The sequence below is a fragment of the Tamandua tetradactyla genome, chromosome 11 (assembly GCF_023851605.1).
Source record: "Tamandua tetradactyla isolate mTamTet1 chromosome 11, mTamTet1.pri, whole genome shotgun sequence".
NCBI classification, from domain to species: domain Eukaryota; kingdom Metazoa; phylum Chordata; class Mammalia; order Pilosa; family Myrmecophagidae; genus Tamandua; species Tamandua tetradactyla.
This window is the reverse complement of record NC_135337.1, coordinates 75,917,840-75,945,469: the sequence shown is the minus strand read 5'-3', so window position 1 is coordinate 75,945,469 and position 27,630 is coordinate 75,917,840. Positions and strand designations below refer to the sequence as shown.

General features: G+C 43.3%; 1 protein-coding gene across 4 annotated transcripts in view; it reads left to right on the top strand.

Annotated features, from left to right (window-relative positions):
* The window catches only part of LOC143650329 (long-chain-fatty-acid--CoA ligase ACSBG2-like), a 68,064-nt gene extending 41,441 nt beyond the window's left edge, over positions 1-26,623 (top strand). For all 4 annotated transcript variants that reach the window (XM_077120976.1, XM_077120974.1, XM_077120977.1 and 1 more), the window contains 11 exons: positions 1,716-1,836; positions 3,495-3,578; positions 12,982-13,131; positions 15,461-15,637; positions 18,522-18,703; positions 18,811-19,044; positions 22,371-22,588; positions 22,902-23,041; positions 23,232-23,478; positions 24,471-24,579; positions 26,228-26,623. In XM_077120976.1, the coding sequence (XP_076977091.1) occupies positions 1,716-1,836; positions 3,495-3,578; positions 12,982-13,131; positions 15,461-15,637; positions 18,522-18,703; positions 18,811-19,044; positions 22,371-22,588; positions 22,902-23,041; positions 23,232-23,478; positions 24,471-24,544 (1,627 nt within the window). In that variant the 3' untranslated portion in view covers positions 24,545-24,579; positions 26,228-26,623. The remainder of the gene's footprint in view (positions 1-1,715; positions 1,837-3,494; positions 3,579-12,981; positions 13,132-15,460; positions 15,638-18,521; positions 18,704-18,810; positions 19,045-22,370; positions 22,589-22,901; positions 23,042-23,231; positions 23,479-24,470; positions 24,580-26,227) is intronic.
* Positions 26,624-27,630: the final 1,007 nt, after the last annotated feature.

Sequence of the window (27,630 nt, the reverse complement as noted above, 5' to 3'; positions counted from 1 at the left end):
AACTGTAGAGATAGAAAGTAGAGTGCAGGTTATTAAGGCAGGTAAGTGAATCAGGGAAATGGGGAGTTAATGCATAATGGGTATAGGGCTTCCGTTTGGGGTAATGGGAAAATTCTGATAATGGACAATGGATAGTGGTGGGTGTAGTGTAACGTTGTGACTGTGAATGGTGTGCTTGGGAGTGACTGAGATGGGAAAGTGTAAGTTGTATCTCTATTTCCACTTTTTAAAAAGAGTGACTAAGGAGACAATAACAATTAAATGCAATACATGATCCTGCACTGGACCCAATAATGGGGGATAAAATACCCAAAAGGACCTTATTGGGACATATGAAAAAATTGAGTGTAGACTATAAGCTTTTATCAATGTTAAATTTCTTGAACTTGATAACTGCATTTAAGACGGTGACATAAGTGAATGGCCTTATTCTTAGGAAATGTATATGGTAATATTAAGTGTTCAAGGAGCAAGATGAATTCAACCTGTACACAAGTGTTTAGACAATAGATGGATAAATGGACAGATGGATGGATGGATAAACAGATACATGGAAAGGTAGAGCAATACAGCAAATGAGGCAAAATACTAAAAGTTATTTGAATCTGGGTGTCTGGCTGGGGGTGAGGAGTGTGTGTGTGTTGGAGTTCTTTATATGGGTTTTGTATTATTTTTGCAATTGTTCTGTTAAGTTTTAAATTATTTCAGAATAATTTTTTTTTTTAAAGAAGGAGGTTAGTTTCACCCCCCAGGACTGTCATTTGGCTCTGGCATCAGGTCAGACCTGAGTTCAAATCTCTTGTCTTTTGCTTTTCCTCACCTATAAAATTGAGTATGATAGCAACATACACCCAAGCCTCACAGGGCTGTTACAAAGATTCAGTGAGATGTTTATTAAGTCCTTTGCACAGTGCTAAATAAACAATAATAGGGGTAATTATTTCACTGAATTATAGCATGCCTAATTTGCCACCATACTCAAAAGCACAACAAGTAGGCCAATGGAATAGAGAGCCCAGGAATAGAAATACATGGTCACTGATTTCAAAAAAGGCATGTGGAGGGGAAAAAAGACCTTTGATCCCTACCTCACACCATACACAAAAGTTAAATCAAGATAAATTACAGACCTAACCATAAAAGTTAAACTATAAAGCTACTAGGAAAAGAAGAACATAGAAGAACATCTTCATAGCCAAAGATTTTTTTTTATAGGACACAGAAAGCAAATACCACAAAAGAAAAAAGTTGATAAATTGGACTTCATTAACATTAAAAATTTCTGCTTATGGGAAGACCAACAAGAGAATGAACAGGCAATTCACATGCTTGGAGAAAATGTTCATAAAACTGGAATCTGACCAAGGATTAGTAAATAGAATATATAAAGAACATCTATAACTGGTAACAAAAAGACCAAAAACAAACAAAATAAGCAGACCCAAAAATATCATTTTAAAAATGGATAAAACCTTTCAAGGTGCTGTTAGAGTCTCATGACCTGGTGTCATTAATGACATCATAGGAGCTGCCACTTTCATTGATTTTATCATTTTGGTTGTTTTCATCATTGCTAAAAGTGGTGGAAAGAGGGAAGCTGGCACTGAGGCTCTGAACTCAGGGCTTGCCTACACACCTGACTCCCTCCTGCTTCCCAGGCCATTCTCACCTTAAAGTGTGTGTGTGTTTGTATTATGTTTTCTTTCTTTCCCCAGGGGTCTTTGTGTTGGCATTTATGCCACAAACTCTGCCGAGGCTTGTCAATATATCATCACTCATGCGGAGGTGAACATCTTACTGGTTGAAAATGACCAACAGCTACAGAAAATCCTTTCGGTAAACCCCTACCCAACACTGCCCATTAAAGGCACACAGGAAACCTCAGGTTCAAGGGTCTGATTGTTCTTAAGTAAATCCTAATCCCAAAAGGCAGGGGGTGTGGTGCTTGTCCAAAGCACAGGCTCAGTAAAACCTTCCATAATCTCTTGGCCAAGCTGCTTTGGGGGGAGTAGGGTAGGATGGTGGAGTTTAATTTCCAATTCATATCCATTTAATTTTCTATTCAGCCTCTATTTTAAAATATGTATCTGTATACTATTTTATAGATACACCACTGTTGATCATTTTTCATTTAGAAGCTTAATTAAATCTAGGCTTGTACGCTTGTACTTTTCTTCATTTTTTCAAGTGTCTTCAATTCTGAAATGAATTTGTCTTTTTTCTTCTAGTTCTTTTCCAAGTTCTACAACTTCCTGTTTCACCTCTTCCTGACATCAGTTCACACTTCCTTGAGTAGCTTGTATGTTTGCTTTGTGCTCTTCCTTCAAAACCGCATTTGCTTTGTTACATTATTAGTTTTATGTTGGAATGTCAAGTTACAGTATTTTCCTTTGCGGTACATTTTTCAGGCGAGTTTTCTCCATGTACAGCGAAAATTTTCTGTTATCTTGCTGTTTTTGTTGTTGTTACATCTTTGTACGGATATTGTAGAAGTTTTTTTGATGACTCACTTGTGTTTGAATGAGTGTGGTTTCGTGAATTGGCTTGTTTCTCAAGCATGCACACTCCCCTTCTCTCTTCCCCCATCCTCACCGCAGCCAGCCCTACTTGAAGAGATTTGATTTGGGACTTCAATCAACTCCCGCATCCCTGCTTACAACCTTCCAACCCTCCAAGGGTTTGTCTCCCTTACAATAAACTCCAAATTCCTCACTATTTTCTTCCAAGCTGGGCTGACCAGTTGTCCCTCATCATCCTTACTCACCTCATCCCCTATGTTTTTCAGTCCCCCTCCCAATGTCCCAGATTGCCTGCCCTAGCCTTCTTTGAGTGTCTATTCCCTCTCTCTGGAAAGTTCTCGTCCATCTGCTGCAAGCCCTTCTGTCCTCTTTCTCTCCAGTCTAAGCCATAGGCTCCATTAAGGCGAGCCTCATGGGTGGTAGAAGTGACTCTTTCATTGTATTGTCTAGAAATATCCTAGAGACACTTTCCCTCTCCTGCGTGGACTGAGTATAGGAATCCTACAGGCCTGCTTGCATAAGTGGAGGGCTCTGAATCTTTCCAGGCTCCAGCTACTTGTAGGGAGGATTTTTGCTGCCTGAGTCCCAACTCAAAGGTCCACTGAATCCTGCAGCTAAAATGTGGCTGCCAGTGCAATGTTGCTGGTCCAGGGTGAGATTCAAATATGATTCTGCTTGGCAGAAACACATCTGGGAAGATAGGATTTCCTTGTAAATTCCACCTGGAAGGAAGCTCTGCCTTCAACTTTTGGATGCACCTGATACCACTACAAAGAACCCAGTAGCTGAGAACAGTCAGGCTGATTTTCCGTCAGTGGAGGACAGACAGCAATGTATTATAGTGTGGGCAGGGGATGGGGAAGAGACTGGAACTCCCACTAGGAAGAACTTATCTCAGGAACTCAAGGCTCCCATTTGGGCTCGGTCTTCCCCAAGGCTGCATTGCCATGAGGCCCACACAGAACTTTCTTTCAGATACCAAAAGCCAGGATGGGGACCTTAAAATCCATCATCCAGTACAAGGGTCCAGTGAAGGAGAGCGGTACCAACCTGTACTCGGTGAGTGAGTGAGCAGAGGGAAGGGGCGGGGCCTTTCAGAGAGAGTGGGTGGGGCTTGTGGGGGGAGTGGGTGGGGCTTTGGAGGAGGGGCAAGGCCCTGCAAAGGAGGTAGGGCCGGGCATGTTAAAGGGAGTGGGTGGGGCCTTTCAATAGAAGTAAGTGGGCCTTTGGAAATTTTTTTCCTTGCGTAAACGGGTTGATCCCCAGACAATATTTAGGGGAAGGGTCTCTTCTGGTTAAATCACCCCACCTAAAATGGCAGCTGTTGTTCAAACATTAAGATTTTTTTCAGCATTTTCAGTAAAAGTACTGAAAAATTAAAAAGTAGGTGTGTTAAAATGCATATTATTTTAACTTTAAACATTTTATTTTTATCCAAACCTGCATCATTATACTTTTACTTGCCGATTCCAATAGATTCAAAGCCATCAATAATATTTTTATTAAAATCACTAGCCATTAAAAATATGTTGGAAAATGTATATAGGGCCTCCCATGTTTTTCTTTTGCTGCAGTCTGCACTAACACCCCGTGGCCTTGCTGATCCTGTCCCTTTAACAATTTTGATATTTTGTTCATTGTGGAGTTTTGTTTTGTTTTTGCTTTAATTGCGACTTTTAAAATATGATTTATCTTGGTTTCTAAGGGATTTTTGGAGACTCCTTAAACTTTGCACCCTTGCCTCACTTCCCTCACCCTCATCCCAGCCCCAGCCTTGGAAGTCCCCTGGCATCTCTCTCTCTCTTTCTCTCTCTGTGGTCTCACCATGAGTTAATCTCTAGCATGGCAGCTATAGGACAGCTGGACTTCTTATATAATGACTCAGGTTGCCGTAGAAAGTGTCAAAGAAAGAGAAAGAGAGAGCGCCAGCCTCTGTAAGTTGTCTCACCTTTTATTATGACCTAGCCTGGGAAATCACATAACATCACGTGTGCCATCAAAGCAGTCACAAGCTCTGCTCGGGAACATGGGGAGGGAATACAGGTGCCACCTTTATATAATGGGGGAGGAACAAAGCTCTTTAAGAGCGGGTGAGACCATTAAGTGTTGTTACAGTCATTTTTGGAAAATACATTCTAGCCCAGTGTCTTCTAGAATCAGGAAATCTTGGTGGTAAGTAGCAGAGACCTGCTTAGACGGAAGGAGGGGTTTTGGCCATGGTGCTGGGGGGATATGTGGGTGTTCTGGTTTGCTAGCTGGTGGAAAGCACTATTCCAGAAATGGAACGGCTTTTAAAAAGGGGAATTTAATAAGGTACAAGTTTAAAGTTCTAAGGCCATGAAAATGTCCCAATTAAAATGAATCTATAGAAATGTCCAATCTAAGGCATCTAGGGAAAGATACCTCGATTCAAGAAGGCTGATGAAGTTCAGGGTTTCGCTCTCTCATCTGGTAAGGCACATGGTGAACATGGCAGCATCTGCTGGCTTCCTCTCCAGGCCTCTTGTTTCATGAAGCTCCCCGGGAGGCGTTTTCCTTCTTCATCTCCAAAGGTCACTGGCTGGTGGACGTTCTGCTTTTCGTGGCTATGTCGTGCTGAAGGTTTCTCCAAAATGCTTCCTCTTTTAAAGGATTCCAGTAAACTAATCAAGACCTACCTGGAATGGGTGGAGACACGTCTCCACCTAATCAAGTTTAATACCCACACTTGATGGAGTCCCATCTCCATGGAGATGAGCTAATAGAAAATCTCCAACATACAGTACTGAATAGGGATTAGAAGAAACGGCTGCCTTTACAAAATGGGATTAGGATTAAAGCATGGCTTTTCTAGGGTCCATCCATCCTTTCAAACCAGCACAGTGTGGGGTTATCTCAGGGAAATTGGGGCAGAAGCCTGGGCCAGTGCCACCACGTTAGGTCCAGGGGAGCTGATGCTGGACAGCAGGAGGACAGCTCTTTTTCTGACCCCAGTGACAAGGGCAGCAGCTCACGAAAAGGTGCAGATTGGGAACTCGGGGACAGATTTCTACCCCTGTCCAGGTGAGGATAACTTCCCCTTCCCCAAGGGAGCTTTGGAGAATGAAGAAGACGTGGCAACGCGTCCTAGCTGCTCTCTCATTATTAAAGCAATTTATGACCAAGATCGGTTTGTATGTGAAGAAGCAATCCCAGCACTTGCCACCGACCAAGAATTAGATAAATGGTGAGAAAGGCTTCAAGAGTCCAAATCTCAAATAGCTGAGAACGAGCCAGGATGGGAAAAATCAAATGCAAAAGTTGCAGACCTCTTCACAAGGACACATTTTTGGGGGGGGGGGGGTGATTTGTTGTTCTGTTATAGGGTGTGGATTCTTTCCAACTGCCCAGTTGACCTTCAATGAAAGAAGTAATCCAGGTCATGACATCCCTGAATTTCATGCATGAAACTTTGGATTGCAAGTGTTCTTAATTTTTCATCCAAGTATTTTGTTTTTTTACTTTACTTTCTTTTTTATTAATTAAAGAAAAAAAGAAATTAACACAACATTTAGAAATCATTCCATTCTACATATGCAATCAGTAATTCTTAACATCATCACATAGATGCATGATCATCATTTCTTAGTACATTTGCATCGATTTAGGAAAAGAACTGGCAAAACAACAGAAAAAGATATAGAATGTTAATATAGAGAAAAAAATAAAAAAAATAATAATAGTAAAAAAAAGAAAAGGAAAAAGAAAAAAAGACAAACAAACAGACAGACGAAAAACCCTATAGCTCAGATGCAGCTTCATTCAGTGTTTTAACATGATTACTTTACAATTAGGTATTATTGTGCTGTCCATTTTTGAGTTTCTGTATCTAGTCCTGTTGCACAGTCTGTATCCCTTCAGCCCAAATTACCCATTATCTTACCCTGTTTCTAACTCCTGCTGGACTCTGTTACCAATGACATATTCCAAGTTTATTCTCGAATGTCGGTTCACATCAGTGGGACCATACAGTATTTGTCCTTTAGTTTTTGGCTAGACTCACTCAGCATAATGTTCTCTAGGTCCATCCATGTTATTACATGGTTCATAAGTTTATCTTGTCTTAAAGCTGCATAATATTCCATCGTATGTATATACCACAGTTTGTTTAGCCACTCGTCTGTTGATGGACATTTTGCCTGTTTCCATCTCTTTGCAATTGTAAATAATGCTGCTATAAACATTGGTGTGCAAATGTCCGTTTGTGTCTTTGCCCTTAAGTCCTTTGAGTAGATACCTAGCAATGGTATTGCTGGGTCGTATGGCAATTCTATATTCAGCTTTTTGAGGAACCGCCAAACTGCCTTCCACAGTGGTTGCACAATTTGACATTCCCACCAACAGTGGATAAGTGTGCCTCTTTCTCCACATCCTCTCCAGCACTTGTCATTTTCTGTTTTGTTGATAATGGCCATTCTTATCCAAGTATTTTTAAGAGATAATTTCAAATCAGTACTTCTCCCCCTTCAGTTTCATTATTTTTATATCTAAAACCTAATTATTTCAGTATCTGATAACAGAATCCTCTAGCTCAAAGTCATCAGCATTCCTTGGAAAAAAAGGGATTGTACTTTTTTTTTAATTTGGTGATTAAGATGATTAAAATTAGCTCTTCCTTTGAAATTTGACATCAACTTTGCTATTCTAAACTTCGGAAAATTAGTGTCTCCTCCTTCTTGTCAATGTTAGAATGTTCATTTTCTGTTAATATTAAAGAGAAAATACAGCGAGGATAATTCCCCCAGAGCTAAAAGTTAATGAATATGAAAGGAAAGTTTTTAAAAAGCGAAATGGTCAAAGAATATCAACTTGCCTTTTAATGTTCTATGTGTTCCTTGAAAATCAGAAGAAGCAAAGACCAGCAGCAAAGGAATCAGCCCAAGCGTGGCCACTCAATAAATGAGATGCTTGGATGAGCTTGCCAGATCAGAACAAAGAAGATTTCTATACTTGGGTTTAATTTGCTTATTTTTAGACAAGGCTAAGGAAATTGTCCTCCCTAGGGAGGTTCCTGCCTAGTCTTTATGACTTGGAGGCAATGCTTCAGTTTGCTTATAACATCATGCCACAACTCCTAAAAGGTGATGCCTCTACAGCGGCTTCTTTTGGCTAAAGGTGAGCTTGGAAATTGGAGGTGTATTCTGAATAAATAAACGTGCCTGCAGTGGCACATCTAATGTGCTCTACCCTGCAGCCAAAGCAGACGTGCACTCTAATAGAGACTGTTGCCCTGGAGAAAAATAAATATATAAAGATAGGTGTGATGGTTTGAAGCTGCATGTATCCAAAAAGAGATGATGTTCTTAAATTTAATCCACGCGTATGGGGTATGGACCCCTTGTAAGTAGGATCTTAAGTGAAGCTGTTAAGACCACCACTTAATTTAGGGTGGGTCTTAATCCTCTTACTAGAAACCTTTACAAGAGGATAAAAGAAAGCAGACACAGGAAAAAAAAAAAAAAAAAAAAAAAAAAGCCCTGGAGAAGCACAGAGAGGAAAAAACCCACAAAAGCTCAGAAACAAAGCTATAGGCAGAGTAGCCAGAAGCTGAAAGCAACAGAACCCAGGAGAGAAGGGCCAACAGATACCTATTTGGACATTTTCACAGCCTCAGAATTGTAAACATATAACTTAAGTCCTCATTGCAAAAGCCAACCCACTACTGGTAGATTGCATTTCCTCAGCTTTAGCAAGCCAAAACAATTGCCCGTTAAGTTTTCCTTTGCTGCAGGGCTGAGAAGAGGCACAAAAATAGAATCACTCAGAAAACTGAAAAAAGAAAAAAAATGAATGAATGATGGCAGGTGGTTTGGGAAACTGCTCCTGCAGTTAGAGAGGAAAATGGCTTGTAGGATTGGAACATTCTAATACTGATTGATGCAGGTGCTGCACACACTGGGGATTTCAACTAAAACAAGCATGTAGCCTTTTTGCCTGCCTGCAGCAAAGCTGAGACACAATAAATCACCACCGCGTATCATATGAAGCGTTACATGGTATATTCTTGAAGTGCTGAGAAATCTCATGCTCTAAGGACTAAGTGACCCTCCCAACCCCACCCCTCACCCCGAAGGAATCTGCAACTGTTCTGAAAAGCTCATCTCACACCCAGTGACTGTGCAAATGAACACAGCAGGGAGTGATAACTCTGCTTGGAATGAACTGCCCCACACTCAGATGTTGATGGTTTTGTAGATATCGAGCCCACGTTAAGCTCCCTCTGCTCATACTGAATTTCAAACAAAATAGATCAACACCTTGGTCTATTATAAGCACAAGAGAACTGGAAGAAAAGTCGCCCAAGCTGAAACCTCCCAGGAGAACAGAAACCTAAACAGCACTGGCAATCAGTGATCAGTGCAATAGCAGGGATTGATTTTGTTTCCAAGGCACCGAATCACTAAATAGGTTTGGGAACTACCAAAGAACCATCACGGTACAATCCAATGTGAAACAGAAAGTAAAACCAGGGTCATTTTAGATGCTAGGATTCTGTGAGATACATGTGCCTTATTGAGCCAACAGGCATTCTGGATCCTTTCTGAGAATCTGTTTGTGGTTAATTTCTTGTTAGCTTTATAATCTTTGACCATGATCAGTGGATTCCTTATAAAGTAGGCGACCGTTTCAGGTGATTTCTGAGCTGTTAGTTCTATAACGTCAGACTTGGTAGCTTGCAGGAAGTGAAATGACATCTGAAACCTTTACAAACTCAAACTATCTAACTCATGAATTACAGAGAGACTCTATTCTTTGAAAACGTGATGTTACCACACTTGGGTTTGAAAATGATAAAGACAGTTATGCATATGGTGCTACATACACTGGGGTACACTTCCAGAAAGAAACATTTTCCTTGGAAAGCTCCCGACAATTTTTGATAACTCTTCATATCAATTTGTTACCAGGATAAACTATTGATATGCAAAATAACTTCAGATTTTTTTTTTTGAAGGCAGCTTGCGAAGGACCAGCATAAGATTAGACTCTCAAACCCATTGTTCCAATCAGAAGTCCTGGATGGAGTTAATTTGTTTTGGCCACAGTGCAAATGGCAGAAAGAGAAGATGCCAAGTATCTTTTCTGGTTCTACATTCTCTGGTTTCTACACCTTTCAGAAAACAGAAGCGTCCCTTTAAATGTTCATTCCAAGACAATGACAAATTAGGCAAGATGACCAATCAGAATTATAGATGCTTCAAACGTTAAAAGTGACTGCCACAGCCTCTCTCTCTCTAAGCAAACGTGGCAGGTGAACTCACTCCCCCCCCCCCCCTACGTGGGACATGACTCCCAGGGGTGTAAATCTCCCTGGCAACGTGGGACAGGACTCTCAGGGATGAGCCAGGACCTGGCATCATGGAACTGAGAACACCTTCTTGACCAAAAGGGGGAAGAAAAATGAAACAAAGTAGATTTTCAGTGGCTGAGAAACTTCAACAGTTGAGAGGTTATCCTGGAGGTTATTCTTATGCATTATATAGATATCCCTTTTTAGTTTTATGTCATATTGGTGTGGCTAGAGGGAAGCACATCAAACTGTTGAGCTGTGTTTCAGTAACCTTGATTCTTGAAGATGACGGTATAACTATATAGCTTTCACAATGTGACTGTGTGATTGTGAAAACCTTGTGCCTGATACTCCTTTTATCCAGAGTACAGACAGATGAATAAAGAAATAAGGCTAAAAAATAAATAATAAAGGGAGATAGAGGGTAAAAAACTAGTGGTCAATGAGTGGGAGGGGTAAGGGGTATGGATGTATGAGTTCCTTTTTTCTTTTTATTTCTTTTTCTGGAGTGATGCAAATGTTCCAAAAAATGATCATGGTGAAAAATACACAACTCCAGGATGAAAAAAAAAAAAAGAAAAGAAAAGAAAAGAGCATGCGGATGTTATCACAGAATCCTGATGAATAATCTTTGATAGCTCATGACAAAGGGAGATGTGCCAGGTGACAACATTTCCAAAAAGGAGATATGAGTGGGTAATAAAATCACAGAACCAGAAGCTGGTGGAAATCGCTGCAAAAATTCCAGGCTGATGGATTAAACGTATGAGTTGTGAAAACTTGCAAAGCGAAAGCAATGATCGCTAAAGTTTGACTGAAAACAGATTATACAAAAAAAAACAAAACAAAAAAACAAAGAAAGAAAATGACTGCCACAGGATGTTGCCACAAAGTCTGACGTCTGGATGACTAAAAAGATGCCTTAGCTCGAAATAGTATTTACAGCAGGGTTTCCCGCCCTGATACCATTGACGTTTGGAGGTAGATCATTCTGTTTTCAGAGGGAGGCATCCTGTGCATTGAGTGTGGTGCAGCATCCTGCCTCCACCCATTGGATGCAGGAGCAGCCCCCCCAATTGCAACTGTAACAACCAAAACCACCCCCAGACATTGCCAATTGCTGAGTGTCCCTGGGGAGCGGGGGGGAGGGGGGGGGTGAGTGGGGGCAAAATCACTCCTGGCTGAGAACATAAGGAATTGTTCAGTGGCCTGGATGAGCATCGACTTCTATGCATAGCAGAGGAGAACTTACAGCTTTAAGGTTCAATTTAGGAAATGTGTGAGTTGCAACCGAGAGCGAAACAAAGAGCCCAAGAAACTCAATTTGCAAAGGAAACCGACAAAATGAGACAGTGAACCGGGCAGGTTGTGAGGTGCAGAATCTTCGAGCCCGATGCCCAGAGGACCAGATGTTGGATTTCCAGGAGGGAGGGCCAAACTGGACCAGCTTGGGCCTGAGTATTTATCCTGAGCCCCTAATCTGTGGCCGGGGGTGGGTGGGTTCTTGTGCCATTTGGGGGAGGGCTTGGGGCACCTGTCAGAGAAAGGACAGAGACACAGGCAGAGAACCATTCTGGGTGGAATCAGTACCACCTGGGCAGGTTGCAGGAAATATTCAGCATTTTCAGAGAACCTTAAGGCAGTGTAGCACTCTGTATTAGTCAGGGTTCCCTAGAGAAACAAGACCAACAGGAGAGATCCGTTAAGTATGAGATGTATAAAGGTGTCTCACACAACCATGGGAATGGAAGAGTCCAAAATCCGTAGGGCAGGCTGTGAAGCTGGCAGCTCCGGTAAAGGGTCTGGACGAACTCCACAGGAGAGGCTTGCTGGCTGCAGAAGCAAAGAGCCTCTCATCTTCTTTAAAAGTCTTCAGCTGCTTGAATTATCTCGCTGGGGGGAAGCACTTAGGTGATTGCAGATGTAATCAGCCGCAGCTGCAATCAATGACTGGTGATTTAATACACCAGCCTTCCGGTTTATCAACTAGCCACGAAATATCCTTGCAGCAATGGTCAGGCCAGTACCTGCCTGACCAGACAACTGGGCACCACCACTCGGCCCAGTTGACACCAGAACCTACCATCACACATTGTCAACCAGCCCTGCTGGAGATTGGTTAATAGAGTTTCTCAGGTCCCGTATGATGCTCAGTTCATAGAATCCTACAGTTTATTCCGACTAGCCAAATTTTACAGGAATTAAAAGTAGAGATTCTGGAGTCAGACTGTCTCGGGTTTGAATGCCAGTTCCTCTATTTACTTGGACAAATAACTTACCACATGTGCCCTGCAGCTTCCTCAGCAGCTAAAGGAGGAAAATGTATCTGTTATCAATAAAGATGCCTTTGGTTGCAGGTGACAAAAGCCCGACCCAAAATGGCTTATGCAAAAAACAATAATAATAATTTATTAGTTTGTGTAACTACAGTCCAGGCTGTGGGTTTCAGGCACGGCTGGATCCAGGGGCTCAAATAATGTTCCCAGGCCCCATTTTGCCCTCTCGATTTCTTGGCCCCACTCCAGCCTTGCAATCTCTCCCTGAGATGGTCCTGCAGCTCCTGGGGCTACATCTTGCCTCTTTCATGTCCAGATAAGCGTGTCCCAGCATTCCCAACCTAAGTCCTGATGTACACTGGGATTGGACCACCTTGAGGTCACATGCCCAGACCCAAACCAATCACTGTGGCCCAAGGAGATAGAATACTCTGACTGCAACCAATCAGGGTTGGCTTCTGTTCTAGGGGTGGAGTCAGCCCCATTCAAACTGATAACTAAGAATTTTGGGAGTGGGGAGTGGAGTCTGGGAAGGAAGCTAATGAATAATGCCACTTTTCTAAAGGCTTTATATATACTAATTCAGTTACTGCTTATAGCAATCAAAGAAGGTGGGTCCTAATATTATCCCCATTTTACAAATGGGGAAACTGAGGTTTAGGGCGTTTCCATGGCTTGGGCAGTGGTGGCGCCAGAAGCAAATGTCCCTGACATCCTACATCTCCAGGTTTTTGTAAGAGGCCTTGGGGCTGGCACATCATAAGCCCTTCCGCTTGCGGGGGTTCGTGTTTTAGGACAAGCTCTCATGCGGAAGGGGAATTCCTGGAGGGTAGGGAGTCACGTCCATGCGTCCTCTGCTTGTCTTTTCCTTCCATAGTGGGATAATTTCATGGAACTTGGTGACAGCATTCCTGACAGTCAGCTGGACGAGATTATGGCCAGCCAGAAGGCCAATCAGTGCGCACTTCTCGTCTACACCTCGGGCACCACAGGCCACCCCAAAGGGGTCATGCTTAGCCACGACAACGTAAGTGGTCTCTCTGCCTGACGAGGGGGAGATTTGCGGTGTCCTGAGTCTCATCACTCGGGAGCGGTGACCTTCGGGCCTGTTTACTCTTGACCTCCAGTCAGAGCGACGTTTCTGGGGCTAGTACATCTCTGGGGGTGGGGGCACTTCATAGCACAGGGGGTGACATCAAAGACGTTGGCACAGCCCTGGGATCTTGGAAAGGAGATCCCTGAGCCTCAGTTTTCACATCTATACAATGGGAGTGACATTATCGTCCCCCACTTTATTGGTTGTTTTGAAGACCAAATCAATTAATGTTTGTCGAATGCTTAGAACCAGGTCTGATGCTAAAATAAATAAGCAAAAGGGCATTGCTTCTATTTAGTGTTTTGAGGAGAAAGCAGAAGTTGACTTCTTTTTTTGTATGCTGTATGGCGGGGTCACATTTCATTATTTTTCCAGGAGAGTATCCATTATTGCACACCATTTGTTGGATTTTTTGTTTGTTTGTTTATTTTTGTTGGTTTCCTTTGTTTGTTTGCTTTTTGGGAAGTGCATGGGCGGGGACTCGAACCTGGGTCTCCCACATGGCAGGCAAGAATTCTACCACTGAATTACCCTCGCATGTCCCCGCCCCCAACTTTTTCTTTTAAATATACTTTTATTGAGAAATCTTCACACGCTTAACAGTCCATAAGAAGTTGACTTTTGAGTGCCTAAGGCAGGCTGCCTGTTTGGGAGAAACTAATACTTATATTTAGGTGGAATTCAAAAGGGCTAAGATTAGTGTTGTATCTTGAGCTGTGCTCCAGTAACCTTGATTCTTGAAGATGATTGTATAAAAGTATAACTTTTACAGTGTGACCGTGTGATTATGAAAACCTTGTATCTGAGTTTCCTTTTATCCAGGGTATGGACAGATGAGTAAAAAAATATATATATGGATAAAAATATATGAATAGGGCGGGCCACGGTGGCTCAGCAGGTAGAGTTCTCGCCTGCCATATCTGAGACCCGGGTTCGATTCCCGATGCCTGCCCATGCAAAAAAACAAAATATATATATATGAATAAATAATAGGGAGATAAGGGGTAAAATAAATTGGGTAGATGGAAATACTAGTGGTCAATGAGAGGGACTGGTGAGGGGTATGGGCCATATGAGTTTTTTTCTTTTTATTTCTTTTTCTGGAGTGATGCAAATGTTCTAAAAAATGACCACGGTAATGAAAACACAATTTTTTCAGATGATGAATATACAACTATGTGATGATATTGTGACCCACTGATTATACACCATGTATGGAATGTGTGTGTGTGAAGATGTGTCAATAATAATAATAAAAAAGGTTAGTGTTATAAAAGAATATGGGCAATGCATGGAGCATGCTTCCATTTTATACCAAACTGTAGAAAATGCAGGCAGACCTGACTTTCAGGGAATTGAACAGGAAATGAACAAATCAAACCATTTCAGCTCGTGGTGAATCTGAGGAGGTGACATCTGAGCTGACATCTCATGTCTGAGAAGGAGCCAGCCATGGGGAAAGATGTGGGGTGGAGTGGAATGGGGGCGCTGGGACAGCCTTCCAAGCAGAGGGCACAGCCCGTGCAAGGGTCCTGGGGCAGGACTGTCCCTGATGTGTTGGAGGAGCAGCCAGGAGACAAACATGGCTGCAGTGACAAGATGACCAATTGCCAGAGACTTAGATGGCAAAATTATAGATACACTAAAGATATGTAGCAAGGTATGTGCGTGAGAAAGAAAAATATTAATATGCTAATTGTTGGGTTGTTTATATGATAAGATTTTGGATGGCCTTTTTTGTTTGCTTTACAACATATATTTATATTATCTCCATAGTTGTATATTGGAGTTGAGAAGCTTCTGTTCCCAGTTTAACAGAAGAGGAACTAGAGGATGTAAAGGTTTTTAAGCAGATTGTCCAGGGTTACTCACCTAGTGGTATTGAAGCTAAGATTTGGCCTTGGAAACCGTGCTTTCTGAATCTTTCAGATTTTTTAGTTCCTACTCTGATCTTTTGAATCTAAGATCTGTTTGCTTAACCCAGGGAGGTCTGCAAACTGCATTTTCAGCTCTGCCCGACCATGGGCAAGTCAGTAAACCGTTCTGGGCCTCAGTTTACCCATCTGTAAAATGGGGAGAATCATTTTATAAGCCCCGAGTGTTAAGAATGAGACTTGAATGAGTTTAGGACTTCTACAACTTGAGAGCAGTACCTGGCGCACAGGAGGTGCTTTGTGGGTGTTAGCTGAGTCCACGTGTTTAAAGTGGGACCTCCTGCAAGAATGAGGCACGTGGATCCTAAGCTCTACTTGTGTTCTAGATCACGTGGTTGGCTGGTGCACTGTCGAGGGACTGCAACCTGACTTCCCCCCCAGAAAGGCAGGAGGTCGTGGTCAGCTACCTGCCCCTCAGCCACATCGCAGCTCAAATAATGGACATCTGGGTCTCCATTAAGGTTGGGGCTCTCATCTTCTTTGCTCAACCAGATGCTTTCAAGGTAAGTAAGAGAGAGAGGGCCTAGGGTCCCCACACATCTTCCAGCACAGCCCCAGGGCAAGTGGATGGTGTTTCCTTCATATGAAAGATTTCCTTTAAGCTTTAGATCTAGGAGTTCCTTCTCTGTCCTCTTAGCCTCCCATTGAGCAGCATTTGAAACAGTTGACTGCTTTCTTTTTTTTATAAAGCTTTTATTGTTATCCAGATGAGGGCATCCCTATATGGTTGCGTAAGTAGTTACACTGAACAACCCAAGCCTTAGATGTGAATGGCACTAAAAGTAAAGCATAAATGTGTGTATTCTTTGTTTCCTGCGTGGGCAGGCATCGAGAATCAAACCGGGTCTCTGGCATGGCAGGCGAGAACTCTGCCTGCTGAGCCACCATGGCCCATCCTATATATGTGTGTATTTATATCAGTATTTCCAAATCCAAAATACTCTAAAAAAACCAAGATTTTGGCAGTAAAATCTGACCTGAACTAATGCGAAGCTATTTGTAGTCTTAATTTTATTCCACTTATTGGGAATATGCATACGTTTCACTGCAGAACTATTAACATGTTGGTAAGGTGTATGGGATATGCATAATTTTACCTTCCTGAAGTCCAGAGTATTATAAATTCCAAAATATTCCTGGGCCTAAGGGTTTGTGATAAGGAACTTTGACCTGTTTCAGAAAACAGCCATGGCTTATCCCTCATAGGCCACCTCTTTCAGATTTCTAAGAGATTTCTTCTGACTTTTACCTCCAGTGTTTTAAATATGAGATACCATCTTTCTAGTTTTATCCATTTCTAAATATTAGATATTATCTTTCTATTGTGGTAGATAAGTATTAGGCACTTTATAGGCCCACTTCCATTCACTACCCCTTCCCATCTTCTCAATGTAAACAATTCTTAATTAACCTAGAATTAGTTAATTCTTAATTAATTAACTGTAATTAATTAACAGTTGTTTACTATAAGATTACATTTCCCTTCTGGTATAACTTTTTGTTTCTCCCAGAGTTAATAGTTGCCTTTCTTTTCCAGTTTAGTTCGGTTTTGCATGCCAGTTCCTTCATCTGATCTGTCACATAATTTAAGTATTTTCCAAATGTTCAAATAGCCATTGCATCCTTTTCCTGGTTAAACTGAATTAATTGTTGTGTTATGTTGGATTCCGTAGAAGTAGAATATGTCATGTTTTTTTTTTTTTTTTTGGCGATTTATTGGATTTTTAAAAATTATTATTGGTGGAAGCTGTATGGGAGAGAGGGAAGCAGGACAGGGCAGGTGAAGAAGCCATGAAAGGATGTAAGTTCAGCTGGAGTGTACCTTCAGACTGACCCTACAGGAAGCTCTTGAGTGTATGAATGACACCACAGAGTTGTCCCACTTTGGGTCAAGATAGCTGGCCTTTCTACTTAAAATTAGGCCTAAGAGTCACCCCTAAGAGAACCTCTTTTGTTGCTCAGATGTGGCCTCTCTCTCCAGCCAACACAACAAGCAAACTCACCACCCTCCCCCTGTCTTCATGGGACATGACTCCCAGGGGTGTGGACCTTCCTGGCAACATGGGACAGAAATCCTAGAATGAGCTGAGACTCAGCATCAAGGGATTGAGAAAACCTTCTCGATCAAAAGGGGGAAGAGTGAAATGAGACAAAGTGTCAATGGCTGAGAGATTCTGAACAGAGTTGAGAGGTTATCCTGGAGTTATTCTTATGCATCAAGTAGATTTCATCTTGTTATTCAAGATGTAATGGAGAGGCTGGAGGGAACTGCCTGAAAATGTAGAGCAGTGTTCCCAGTAGCCATGTTCCTTGAGGATGATTGAATAATGATACAGCTGTCACAATGTGACTGTGTGATTGTGAAAACCTTGTGTCTGATGCTCCTTTTGTCTACCTTGTCAACAGACGAGTAGAACATATGAAATAAAAATAAATAATCGGGGAAACAAATGTTAAAATAAATTTAGTTTGAAAGGCTAGTGATCAATGAAAGGGAAGGGTAAGGGGTATGGTATGTGTGAATTTTTTTTCTGTTTTCTTTTTATTTCTTTTTCTGAATTGATGCAAATGGTTCTAAGAAATGATCATGATAATGAACATGCAACTATGTGATGATATTGTGAATTATTGATTATATATGTAGAACGGAATGATCAAAATAGGAATGTTTGCATTTATTTGGTGTTTTATTGGTATTAAAAAAAAAGAAGAAGATAGCTGGGCTTTTGTACCCTCAAACCAGTTTGTCATTGGCTGCAGGTTCCTGCACCAATGGGGCAGGCTTAACTTCCCTTGCACATCTGGGAGCAGCAGTTCTCTGGAGGAGAGGTTGCAGATCCTTTATCAGATGTTTAATTTGCAAATAGTTTCTCCCAGATCTGTTGCTTCTCTTTTCATTTTCTCAACTGTGCCTTTTGAAGAGCAAAAATGTTTTAACTTTGATGAAGTTCAATTTGTTTTTGTTTTTGTTTTTTAATGTTCCACTGTATGCTCGGACCACAGTTTCTTTAACCAATCCCCTATAGTTGGGCACGTAGACTTTTCCCAGGCTATTGCAAAAAGATGCTGCCAGAACATTCTGTGTGAGTGTCTCAGTCTATCTAAGTCTTTCCCTTGGCTAAATTCTTTCACCAATAGAAGTCAAGTTGCTGGGTCGCTTTAAAATGTGGATAGTACTGTCAAGCTGCCCTCCAAAAATGTTCTCCTGCTTTATGATCCCCAGTGAGTCCTTGGATGGAGAGGGGGGTAAAAATCTGACTGGCCATGGGGTCAGCCAGTGAATTGGCTCCTTGAGTCAGGAGAACCACCTTTTTAGAGCTCCCCAGCAAAGAGGGATGGGAAGAGTTGGCCCTTTTGGCATGACTGACCCAGCTCTGTCCCATGCAGGGAAGCTTGGTGAATACTCTACGGGAGGTAAAACCTACCGCCTTCCTGGGGGTGCCCCGAATCTGGGAGAAGATGCAGGAGAAGATAAAGGAATCTGGTAGCAAGTCTTCAAACTTGAGGAAGAGAGTGGTGTCATGGGCGAAGATAATTGGCTTAAAGGTCAACACGAAGAAGATGCTGGGGTAGGTGGGCAGTCCCACTGGGCAGGACTGGAGAGCAGCAGGGCCTTCTCTAACTGGACCTGTTGGCTCAGTGGTGGTGGAGCTCTCCTCTGCCTCCTTATCCACAGGTCACATGAGAACCCCATGAGCTACCGGATGGCCAAGGCCTTGGTGTTCAGCAAAGTCCGCAGTGCCCTGGGCTTTGACCGCTGCCACATTTTTATCAGCGGGGCCGCGCCACTCTCCCAGGACACCTCTGAGTTCTTTCTAAGCTTGGACATTCCTGTAGGTGAGATGTATGGGATGAGCGAGAGTTCTGGACCCCACACAGTATGCAACAACGAGAACTACAAGATTCTAAGGTACGGGCCTCCCAGCCGTCCCATGGTCCCCCAGGATTGAGGGTGTGGAGATGGGGGGTAGCTGGGATGTGAACCCTGACTTGGGGTCTCCAGAATGACTCCTTTTCTCTGGTCTCCACACTCCCTGTCTTCATGAGTGTGGGAAACCCTGCTTTGTCAGAAAGCCCCGGGACAAGGGGACTGGCCCTCGGAATATCCCACAGTTTCACCCTGTCACTGGCGGGTCTCCCTCCAGCCGGCCCATCCCACTTCCTGTGACCTTGAGACTTTTTTCCCCTCCAATGCTCCGTTTCAATCATTGAGCCAATCCCTTTCTGGCTTCCCCCAGGCTCAGCTCTCCCCAGACTGCGAGGCTGAACCCAATCATACTGAAACCACACTAGATATCTTGAGGTTCCCCTCACATTCCAGGCCTGTTCCAGCCACAGGGCCTTTGCACATGCTGTCCCCTTTTGTTTGATTGCTGTCGGTTCTTGATTATCACTACTACTCTAATGATAAAAGTGAAGGTGATTGTGCAAGGTTCTGGGGCAAGGTGGAGAGAGTTTGTGTGTGGGGGACAGGAAGAGGGTCCTAACTAAGGAAGCAAAAAAAGTTTGAGCTTCTTAATCTGGCAAGACTGCCTCTTGTCTTTTGCTTTATCTTGCAGGGCAGCTTGGCACCTCATCAGCTGTCCTCCCCACTCCAGAATCTCACCTGAGCCTTTTATCTGCAGAACCCAAATGCCCACTGGAGTTATTCTAAAACAAAAATGTCTTTCCCTAAAAAATAAGTGACATTGTGCCATGCCTGGAGGAAGGGTGCACATTCCAGCCTCTGTCTTTATATACATATTTTTTTTCAATGAGTAATGCAGGCATGTGTCACAAAAAATCAAAAAGTATGAAAATGATGTAGTGAGAAGCTCACTCCTTCCCACTCCAAACCCCTCATTCAAAACGGCCATTAACAAAAAAGCCATCATCATGTTCTTTCCAGTTATCCTGACAAAAACTATCCATTGATGTTATTTATTTATTATTTATTGGGATATTATTTATTGGGATTTATTATTTATTGGGATTTATTATTTATTGGGATAAAACTATCCTTTTATTCCAAATGGAAGCATTTTCCATGTAAAAATAGATGTAAAACTCTCTCTCGATTCCTATTACTTGTTACCTGGATAGCAGGAATGAAATCGGTAATGTGGCAAGCTTGCTCTCTGGACTCTAAATCCAAACTTCTACTCACTCTTCTCTGGTGCCATCCCAAGCTCTGGAATCAAACAAATTCATATAGTGAGGGAGATTGTTCCATACCAGTGCTCAAACACTTGCTCTTTTTTTTTTTAACATGGGCAGGCACCAGGAATCGAACCCGGGTTCTCGGGCATGGCAGGCAAGCATTCTTACCCGCTGAGCCACCGTGGCCCGCCCAGTTGCTCATTTTTAACAGCTGCGTAATATTCCACTGAATAGAGATGTTCTGTAGTTTATATAACTGGTCTCCTTATTGGTGGATATGTGTCCCTCCATCAGTTGTTACACAAACAGTACTAAAGCACCTTTTGTCACTCTAATGCTCTGTTTCAATCATTGACCCAAGCCTGTTCTGGCTTCTGCCAGGCTCAGCTCTCCTTTGTATATAGCAGGTATGTTTTGCCAGACTGATCTCTGAAAAGTGGTTTCACAATGCAATTCTAATTTACATTCCTTTTATTATGAGTCAAGTTGAAAAAAGTCTTTTCATACATTTAAAAGCCACTTGTCTTTCCTTTTCTCTAAATTACCTTTCCATATCCTTTTCTCTAAATTACCTTTCCATATCCTTTGCCCATTTTTCTGTTAGTTGATCAGTCTCTTTCTTATTGGCTTGTAGGTACTCTTTACATATTATGAAAATCAGCCCTTTGTCTTTCATATGAATTGCAAACATTTCACTCTCTGGTTTGTCATTTGATTTTTTATTTTAGTTAAGGTGGTTTTTTGCTGTGCAGACAGTTTTCATATTTATGTGGTTGAATTTACCAATTTTTTTTGGTGTGATGCCTGGGTTTTTCCACATTCCTAGGAAGGCTTTCACTGAGGAAGTTGTAAGGAGCTTCTTTGTAAGTTTTGTGCATCTTCGGCTTGCCTTCTTTTTTTTCTCTTGCTAACTAAAGGAATCCCTACACTGACCTCTAAAACATCAAAAAGAAAGGAATCTCAGCAGCCTAAGGGAAAACAATTTCCTACATCCCACAACTGCCTTTGCAAATGTTATTTCTAGAAAGATGGCATATAATAAGAACTAGGATTTTAGATAGCGTGAATCTGCCTTAGGAAAGTGACTTTAACCTCCAGAGAGATTCTGTTTGCTGTCCTGGTGGTTATGTATAAGTCTACATCTAAAAGGTGAGGGTTTTTGTTGCTTTTTGTTCTAGTTTGAAAGCTGCCGGAAGGCGATATGTCAGACCTGGAATGGTTTTTTTGGGGGGGGGGGGGCTTTTTTTTTTTATTAAAAAAAAAATTAACTAACACAACATTTAGAAATCATTCTGGAATGGTTTTTTTAAAGGGGAATTTATTAAGTTTCAAGTTTACAGTTCTAAGGCCTTGAAAATGTCCACATTAAGTCAAGGCTATAAAAATGACCAGATTAAGGCATCCAGGTAAAGATACTTTAGTTCAAGAGAGCCGATGATGTTTGGGGTTTCTCTCTCATTTGGAAAGTCGCATGGCGACGTCTGCTAGCTTTCTCTTCTCATTTCATAAGTCTCCCCCCGGGATGTTTTCCTTCTGCACCTCCGAAGGTCTCTGTCTGTGTCGGCTCTTTCAGCTCTAAAGCTTTTTCCAAAATAGTTCCCTCTTAAAGCGCTCCAGTAAGTAACCCTACCTTGAATGGGTGGAGACAACATCTCCACAAAAATCATCTAATCAAAAGTTACCAAATTGGGTGGATCCTATCTCCATGGACACAATGGAAAAGATTCCACGCAGCAAGACTGAATGAAGATTAAAAGACATGGTTTCTCTGGGGTACACAATAGCGCAAACCAGCACGCTTTTCTTAAGCCGGAAGTGCTTTTCACTTTTCCCACGTACGTGAGGTAAAAACAACCTACTGGGTTTGCTCGTTCACAAAGCGTTTGGGAACCTGACCCCGCTCCACCTGCAAGGGTCCTCCTTGGGCCCTGGGGAGGGGGCCTGAGGCAGACCCAGCCCCATCCAACCAAGCAGCGAGTCAGGAGCCCAGGCTACAGATCCAGGCAGACCTGAGTGGGGGGTGTTTTGTGTGTCTGAGCCTCAGTTTCACCCCTTCCATGCCTCCTCCTCCTCCCTGGCCCCCTCTCCTCCCGGCAGCTGTGGCAAGGTAGTAACTGGCTGCAAGAACATGCTGTACAAGCAGAACAAGGAAGGCACTGGGGAGATCTGCTTCTGGGGCAGACACGTCTTCATGGGCTACTTGGATAGAGAGGATGCAACCAGGGAAGCCATCGACGAAGACGGCTGGCTGCACTCGGGGGACCTCGGCCGTATGGACAGCCAGGGTTTTCTCTACATCTGCGGCCGCATCAAAGGTACCAGGGCTGGGCTCCAAGGGCGGAGGGGACATTCTGCAATCTGTGGGGCCTGCACACCCCAGTCTGCACGTCCAAGTTAGTTCTGTCCTCATCCTGCTCAGCCACCCGATGGGAACTGGAAGAAGCTGGGGCAAGGGGCAAAGTGAGAATTGAGTCCTTGATCTGGAGATGTGCGTGGGGTGGGGTGGTGTGCTTACAGACACTGGCAGGAGATGGTGCCTCCCCTCCACCGCCTTTGCTTCTTGGGGTTGCATAGGTTAGTTCCATACCTCATGGGTTGAGCCCCCAGCTGAGCCGAGCTTTGTTCCAGAAATTCTCATCACTGGTGGTGGAGAGAACGTTCCCCCGGTGCCCATCGAAGACTCGGTCAAAGAGAAGCTGCCCATCGTTAGTTACGCTGTGTTGGTGGGAGACAGGGCGAAGTTCCTGGGCATGCTGCTGACGCTGAAGGTAACGGGGTTCTGCAGGGACCTCGGGGGGCTCTCCCTGGAGACCCCAAGCCTCATTCGCTCCCCCACTTCCCAATCCAGGGAGGGTGCACCCATGGGTCCGAGGTCCCCTCTTTGCATCGGGGCCTGGAGGGTTAGATGGGTGGACGCCTGTTGGCATGGGTGTGGTGACAGAAGTCCTCCTTGGGCAGTGCCTGACGGACCCGACAAGTGGAGAGCCCCTGGACAAACTGACCCCGGAGGCCGCCGCCTTCTGCCAGAAGCTGGGCAGCCAGGCGACCACCGTCACAGAGATTGTGCGGCCGCAGGACCCCTTGGTGTTCGCAGCCATTCAGAAAGGCATCGATGCGGTGAACCAGGAAGCCATTTCCAATGCCCAGAAGATTCAGAAGTGGGTCATTTTGGAGAAGGACTTTTCCATTGCTGGTGGAGAGCTCGGTGAGAGCCCCAGGGAGCTGGTGACCTGGGCACTTGACCCCCGAACATTGGGCCCTTCTCTGTGGGACAGAGGGTCTGTGGGACTGGTCAGAGAAGGTCCCCAGGTCCCGCCCCCCACCATGCGCACATGTTCCCCACCCTCAGAATAAATTTCCCTCCAAATTCCTCACAGCGGCTTTGACTGCTCTCCCTCCTCCTCATTTCTCCTTTTTATCTCCTCTGCCCCAACCACATTGGGCATCTTGAGGTTCCTCCAACATTTCAGGCACGGAACAGCCTCAGGGCCTTTGCACATGCTGTTCCCTCTGCCTGAAACAGCCTTCCCTGAATGGGCTTCTTCTCAGTGTCTCACCCTAAAGGCCAGACCCACAGAGCCAACTTCTCTGACCATCCAGCTAAGATAGCTCACCATCACCCTATTGTAGTACCCTGACCTCTCTCCTCTTAGCCCATCATAAATTAAAATCATGCTCTGTATTAGTTTATTTTTTTTTTCTATCAAGCCAGGGGGCCTTGAAGTCCTCCACCCACCTCGAATTCTATTGCTGTCCCTTTTGCAGCTTGCTCTTGTTAATTGGCTGCATGGATTTGAAGGCAGCGAGGGGAGCCAGCCAGTTTGAGCATCCTGGGTTCAAATCCTGTCCTTGGGAACTGACAGGTCACTCTGACCCTCAGGCTCTTCATTGATAAGATGAAAACACGGCCCTCGTGGCAGCTGAGGACATTCCTGCTTCGTGGAATGATGCAGCTTCTAAGTTCGAGGCTGGAGCCCGCCTTGCACTTGCTGGGTGATCCCAGTATGGCTGGCCGCCTCTGAGACCCTGTTTCCTCGCTTGTCAGATGGGGGGTGGGGAAAGCGCTGAGGTCCTTCCTCTGTTGGACATACTGTCCATATTGGGGCAGAGATCACAGTGCTGGAAGCCCGCGGCACACGGAGAGTGTGGAGTTGTTTCACATCTCCGCAACTGAACTGGGTTCCCCTTTCTTGATAGGTCCAACGACGAAACTTAAGAGAAATTTCGTAACCCAAAAATACAAAACACAGATCGATGCGTTCTACAACTGACGTCTGTGAAGGAGCTGCTCTCGGCGGTCCTGACGGTGAGATTCGTATGCTGAGGACAAGGAGTTCTGCAGAGGCTCCTCCTGGGGCAGGCGGGTCTGCGAGGGGGACTTTGGAGGCCACATGCATATGCACATACTCACACACATGCACATATGCACACTCACATATATATGCACGTGCTCACAGATGTGAACTTGTGTGTGGACACGCATTACAGACATGTACACATATGAACACAGACAATGATGCACTGATGCACACCACACAGACACAACAGACACAAATACACATGTGCATGCACACCTGCATTTGCACACATACACACAGGCATGCACACATGTGCACATATATGCATGTACAGACATAAGGACACACCTACATACACAACACACAAACACACATAGACACACGTGCACACGTATAGACACATATGCATGTGTATGCACACTCACACTCACACACACATGCTCATTCAGCTGCAGTGGGTTCTGGGCAGCATCTTGCCTCCTACCACCAAGGTCCTCCTGTGGCGAGCAGTCTTGTTCATGGATTGCCCAGTGTTGTTTGTTACCTGCCCTTCCTGCCTTTTCAACCAGTCTCAAAGCAGTAGGGATGCAATCTACCCATCCAGAAATACAGCTTTTGGTCAACACCCAAATGCTTCATTGTAGCTTATTTGGAGAAGGTCTTTGGTCATGGGGGGGTGGTTCTACTTGCCAGGACCCAAGGGCAGTGAATGAGTCTAGACCATCATGGAGGAGATGGTAAGGGCTGAAGTCTTGGATTCACCTTCCCCTCCCTCTCTCCTCCTCTCCCAAGCCATGTGCACAGGGGTTTCCAAGACACCAGGTAGACGCATGGCACAGGCAGGATTGGAAAGCATCTTCAGTTGTTCCAAACAACAGCTTGATCCTTCTCTTCTGATGCTGCACCCAATCTTCTCTTCTGATGCTGCAGCCAATCCCTCCCATTCCGTTTCTTTCCCTCATTGTTAACTGGTTTAAACCTTCCATACCTCCATTTGCTGGTGACTGGCGCATGAGCCCAATACTTCAACACGTCCCCTCAGTCAACCGCAAGAAACTCTGCCTCTTTTGCAAGACTTGCTATTTCCCTCTGCTGTGGGGTGGGAGGCCACTTGACATTGACATGGGGGATAACAGATGTGGGGGAGCACTGGTGGACCCCACATACCTCCATTGTCCAATATGCTGGCCACCATCCACTGTGGCTCTTGGGCCCTTGACATGTAGCTCTTCGGACTTGAGATGTGCAACACACACTGGGTTTCAAAAGGCTTATGTGCAAAAAAGAGCCTATGAAATATCTCATTAATATTTATTACCTGGATTACACATTGAGATGATCATCTTTTGACCACTGAGTTAAATAAAATATATGGTTAAAATTAATTCCAATGAATCCTTTTCACTTTTTTTTAATGTGACTCCTAGAAAATTTTAAACTACCTAGAAGGACCAAAATGCTATTTCTGTGGGCCAGCGCGGCTCTAAAGTTCACTGGGGAGGGGTTCATTTGAGTGAGGACCCAGTTATAAATAATCAGGTCATTTTAAGTGAATATTTTCAACCTGAGTTGTCTGTGGGGTCTTGGAAGGTGAATCCACATATTGCGAGGATTCCCACATGACAACATGTGTTTGTCCTCTCTCTCTCTCTCCAGCCTCAAATAGGAAGATCCCATCACGACCCGTAATTGCTTCTACCAGAGGCTCCTCCTGTTTGAGAATTCATGTTGGCAGTGAGTCTGTCTATTGATCACCTGCCTGTTGAAAAATGTTCCTAGAAGTTTCTGCCTTGAGTTTTGAAACCACAGGCTCATCGTAGCTCTTTCGATTTGTATAAACTATCAAGTCATTGATTCCAGGGAAGTTTACTGGAAAATCTGGGATGAGCTGCCAATTTTGGAAGCAAGATCTAACCTCTGTGGGTTCCAACTGGATTTTTTTCTCCTCCCCAGAAAACTGAGTGAGTTAAAAGGAAAGCCTTCCCACCCACCTGCCTGGAAGCAACCTGGAAACCCTTCCAATAAGTTCTGATAATAAAGAACTCCACTGTCCCGTGTCCTGATTTTTGGCTGAGCGAGAGCATTTTGCTCTTTGTCAGGTGTGATCGTGCTCAGACTTGGAGAGCAGTTCTGAGTTCAAATTTTGACTTTCTGTTTGTGACTTCAACTTTCTGAAGAGTGTCAGAGGTTTTTAAGCTGTATAAAGGGGCTTTAAGAATCATTGAGATGATATACAAGACATACAGTGTCTGACCCCCAAAAGCTCTTGGTTCAGGTTAGCAGTTATTGTTGAAGCAGCCTGTCTTAGTTTGCCTGAGCTGCTATGACAAATACCACACAATGAGTTGGCTTCAACAATAAGCATTTGTTGGCTCACAGGTGGGGACTAGAAGTTCAAATCAAAGCATCGGTAAGGCCATACTTTCTTCCAGAGTCTGGCTTTCTTGTTCTGGCCTGCCTCAATCTTTGGGGCTCTTAAATATATAAATTACAAATTTAAATTATAAATTAATTGTATTACTTTATAATAGAAAATGTATTTTATAAATCTAAGGTTTTTCCATTTTTAATTAAAAATTTTCCATTTAATTTATTTCATCAATTTAAATTTTTCTACAATTTTGCTCTATAAATTTAAAATTTTCAATCATAACTTATTTTGCAAATTGAAATTTAATCAAAATGTACTTTATAAATTTGAACATTTTCCATAAAAATGTATTTATAAGATTTACTATAGATTATAATATAAAAATTATAACAATATAAATGATATATTTTGATTATAAATTTATAAAGTAAGTCTTGGGCAGTGCGATGGTGGCTCAGTGGCAGAATTCTCCCCTGCTATGCCTGAGATCCAAGGTCAATTCTTGGTGCCTGGCTATGCAGAAAAAAAAAAAAGTAAAGTAAGTCTTAAAATCAATGCAATGCAGATAAGGCTGAAGTCATTTTTGATGGCTCTCTGCATTTATTTGGTGTTTTTTTTAGTTTTTTAAAACATACAAGTATTTACATACACACATATTTATGTATATAATATATACATACATATACAT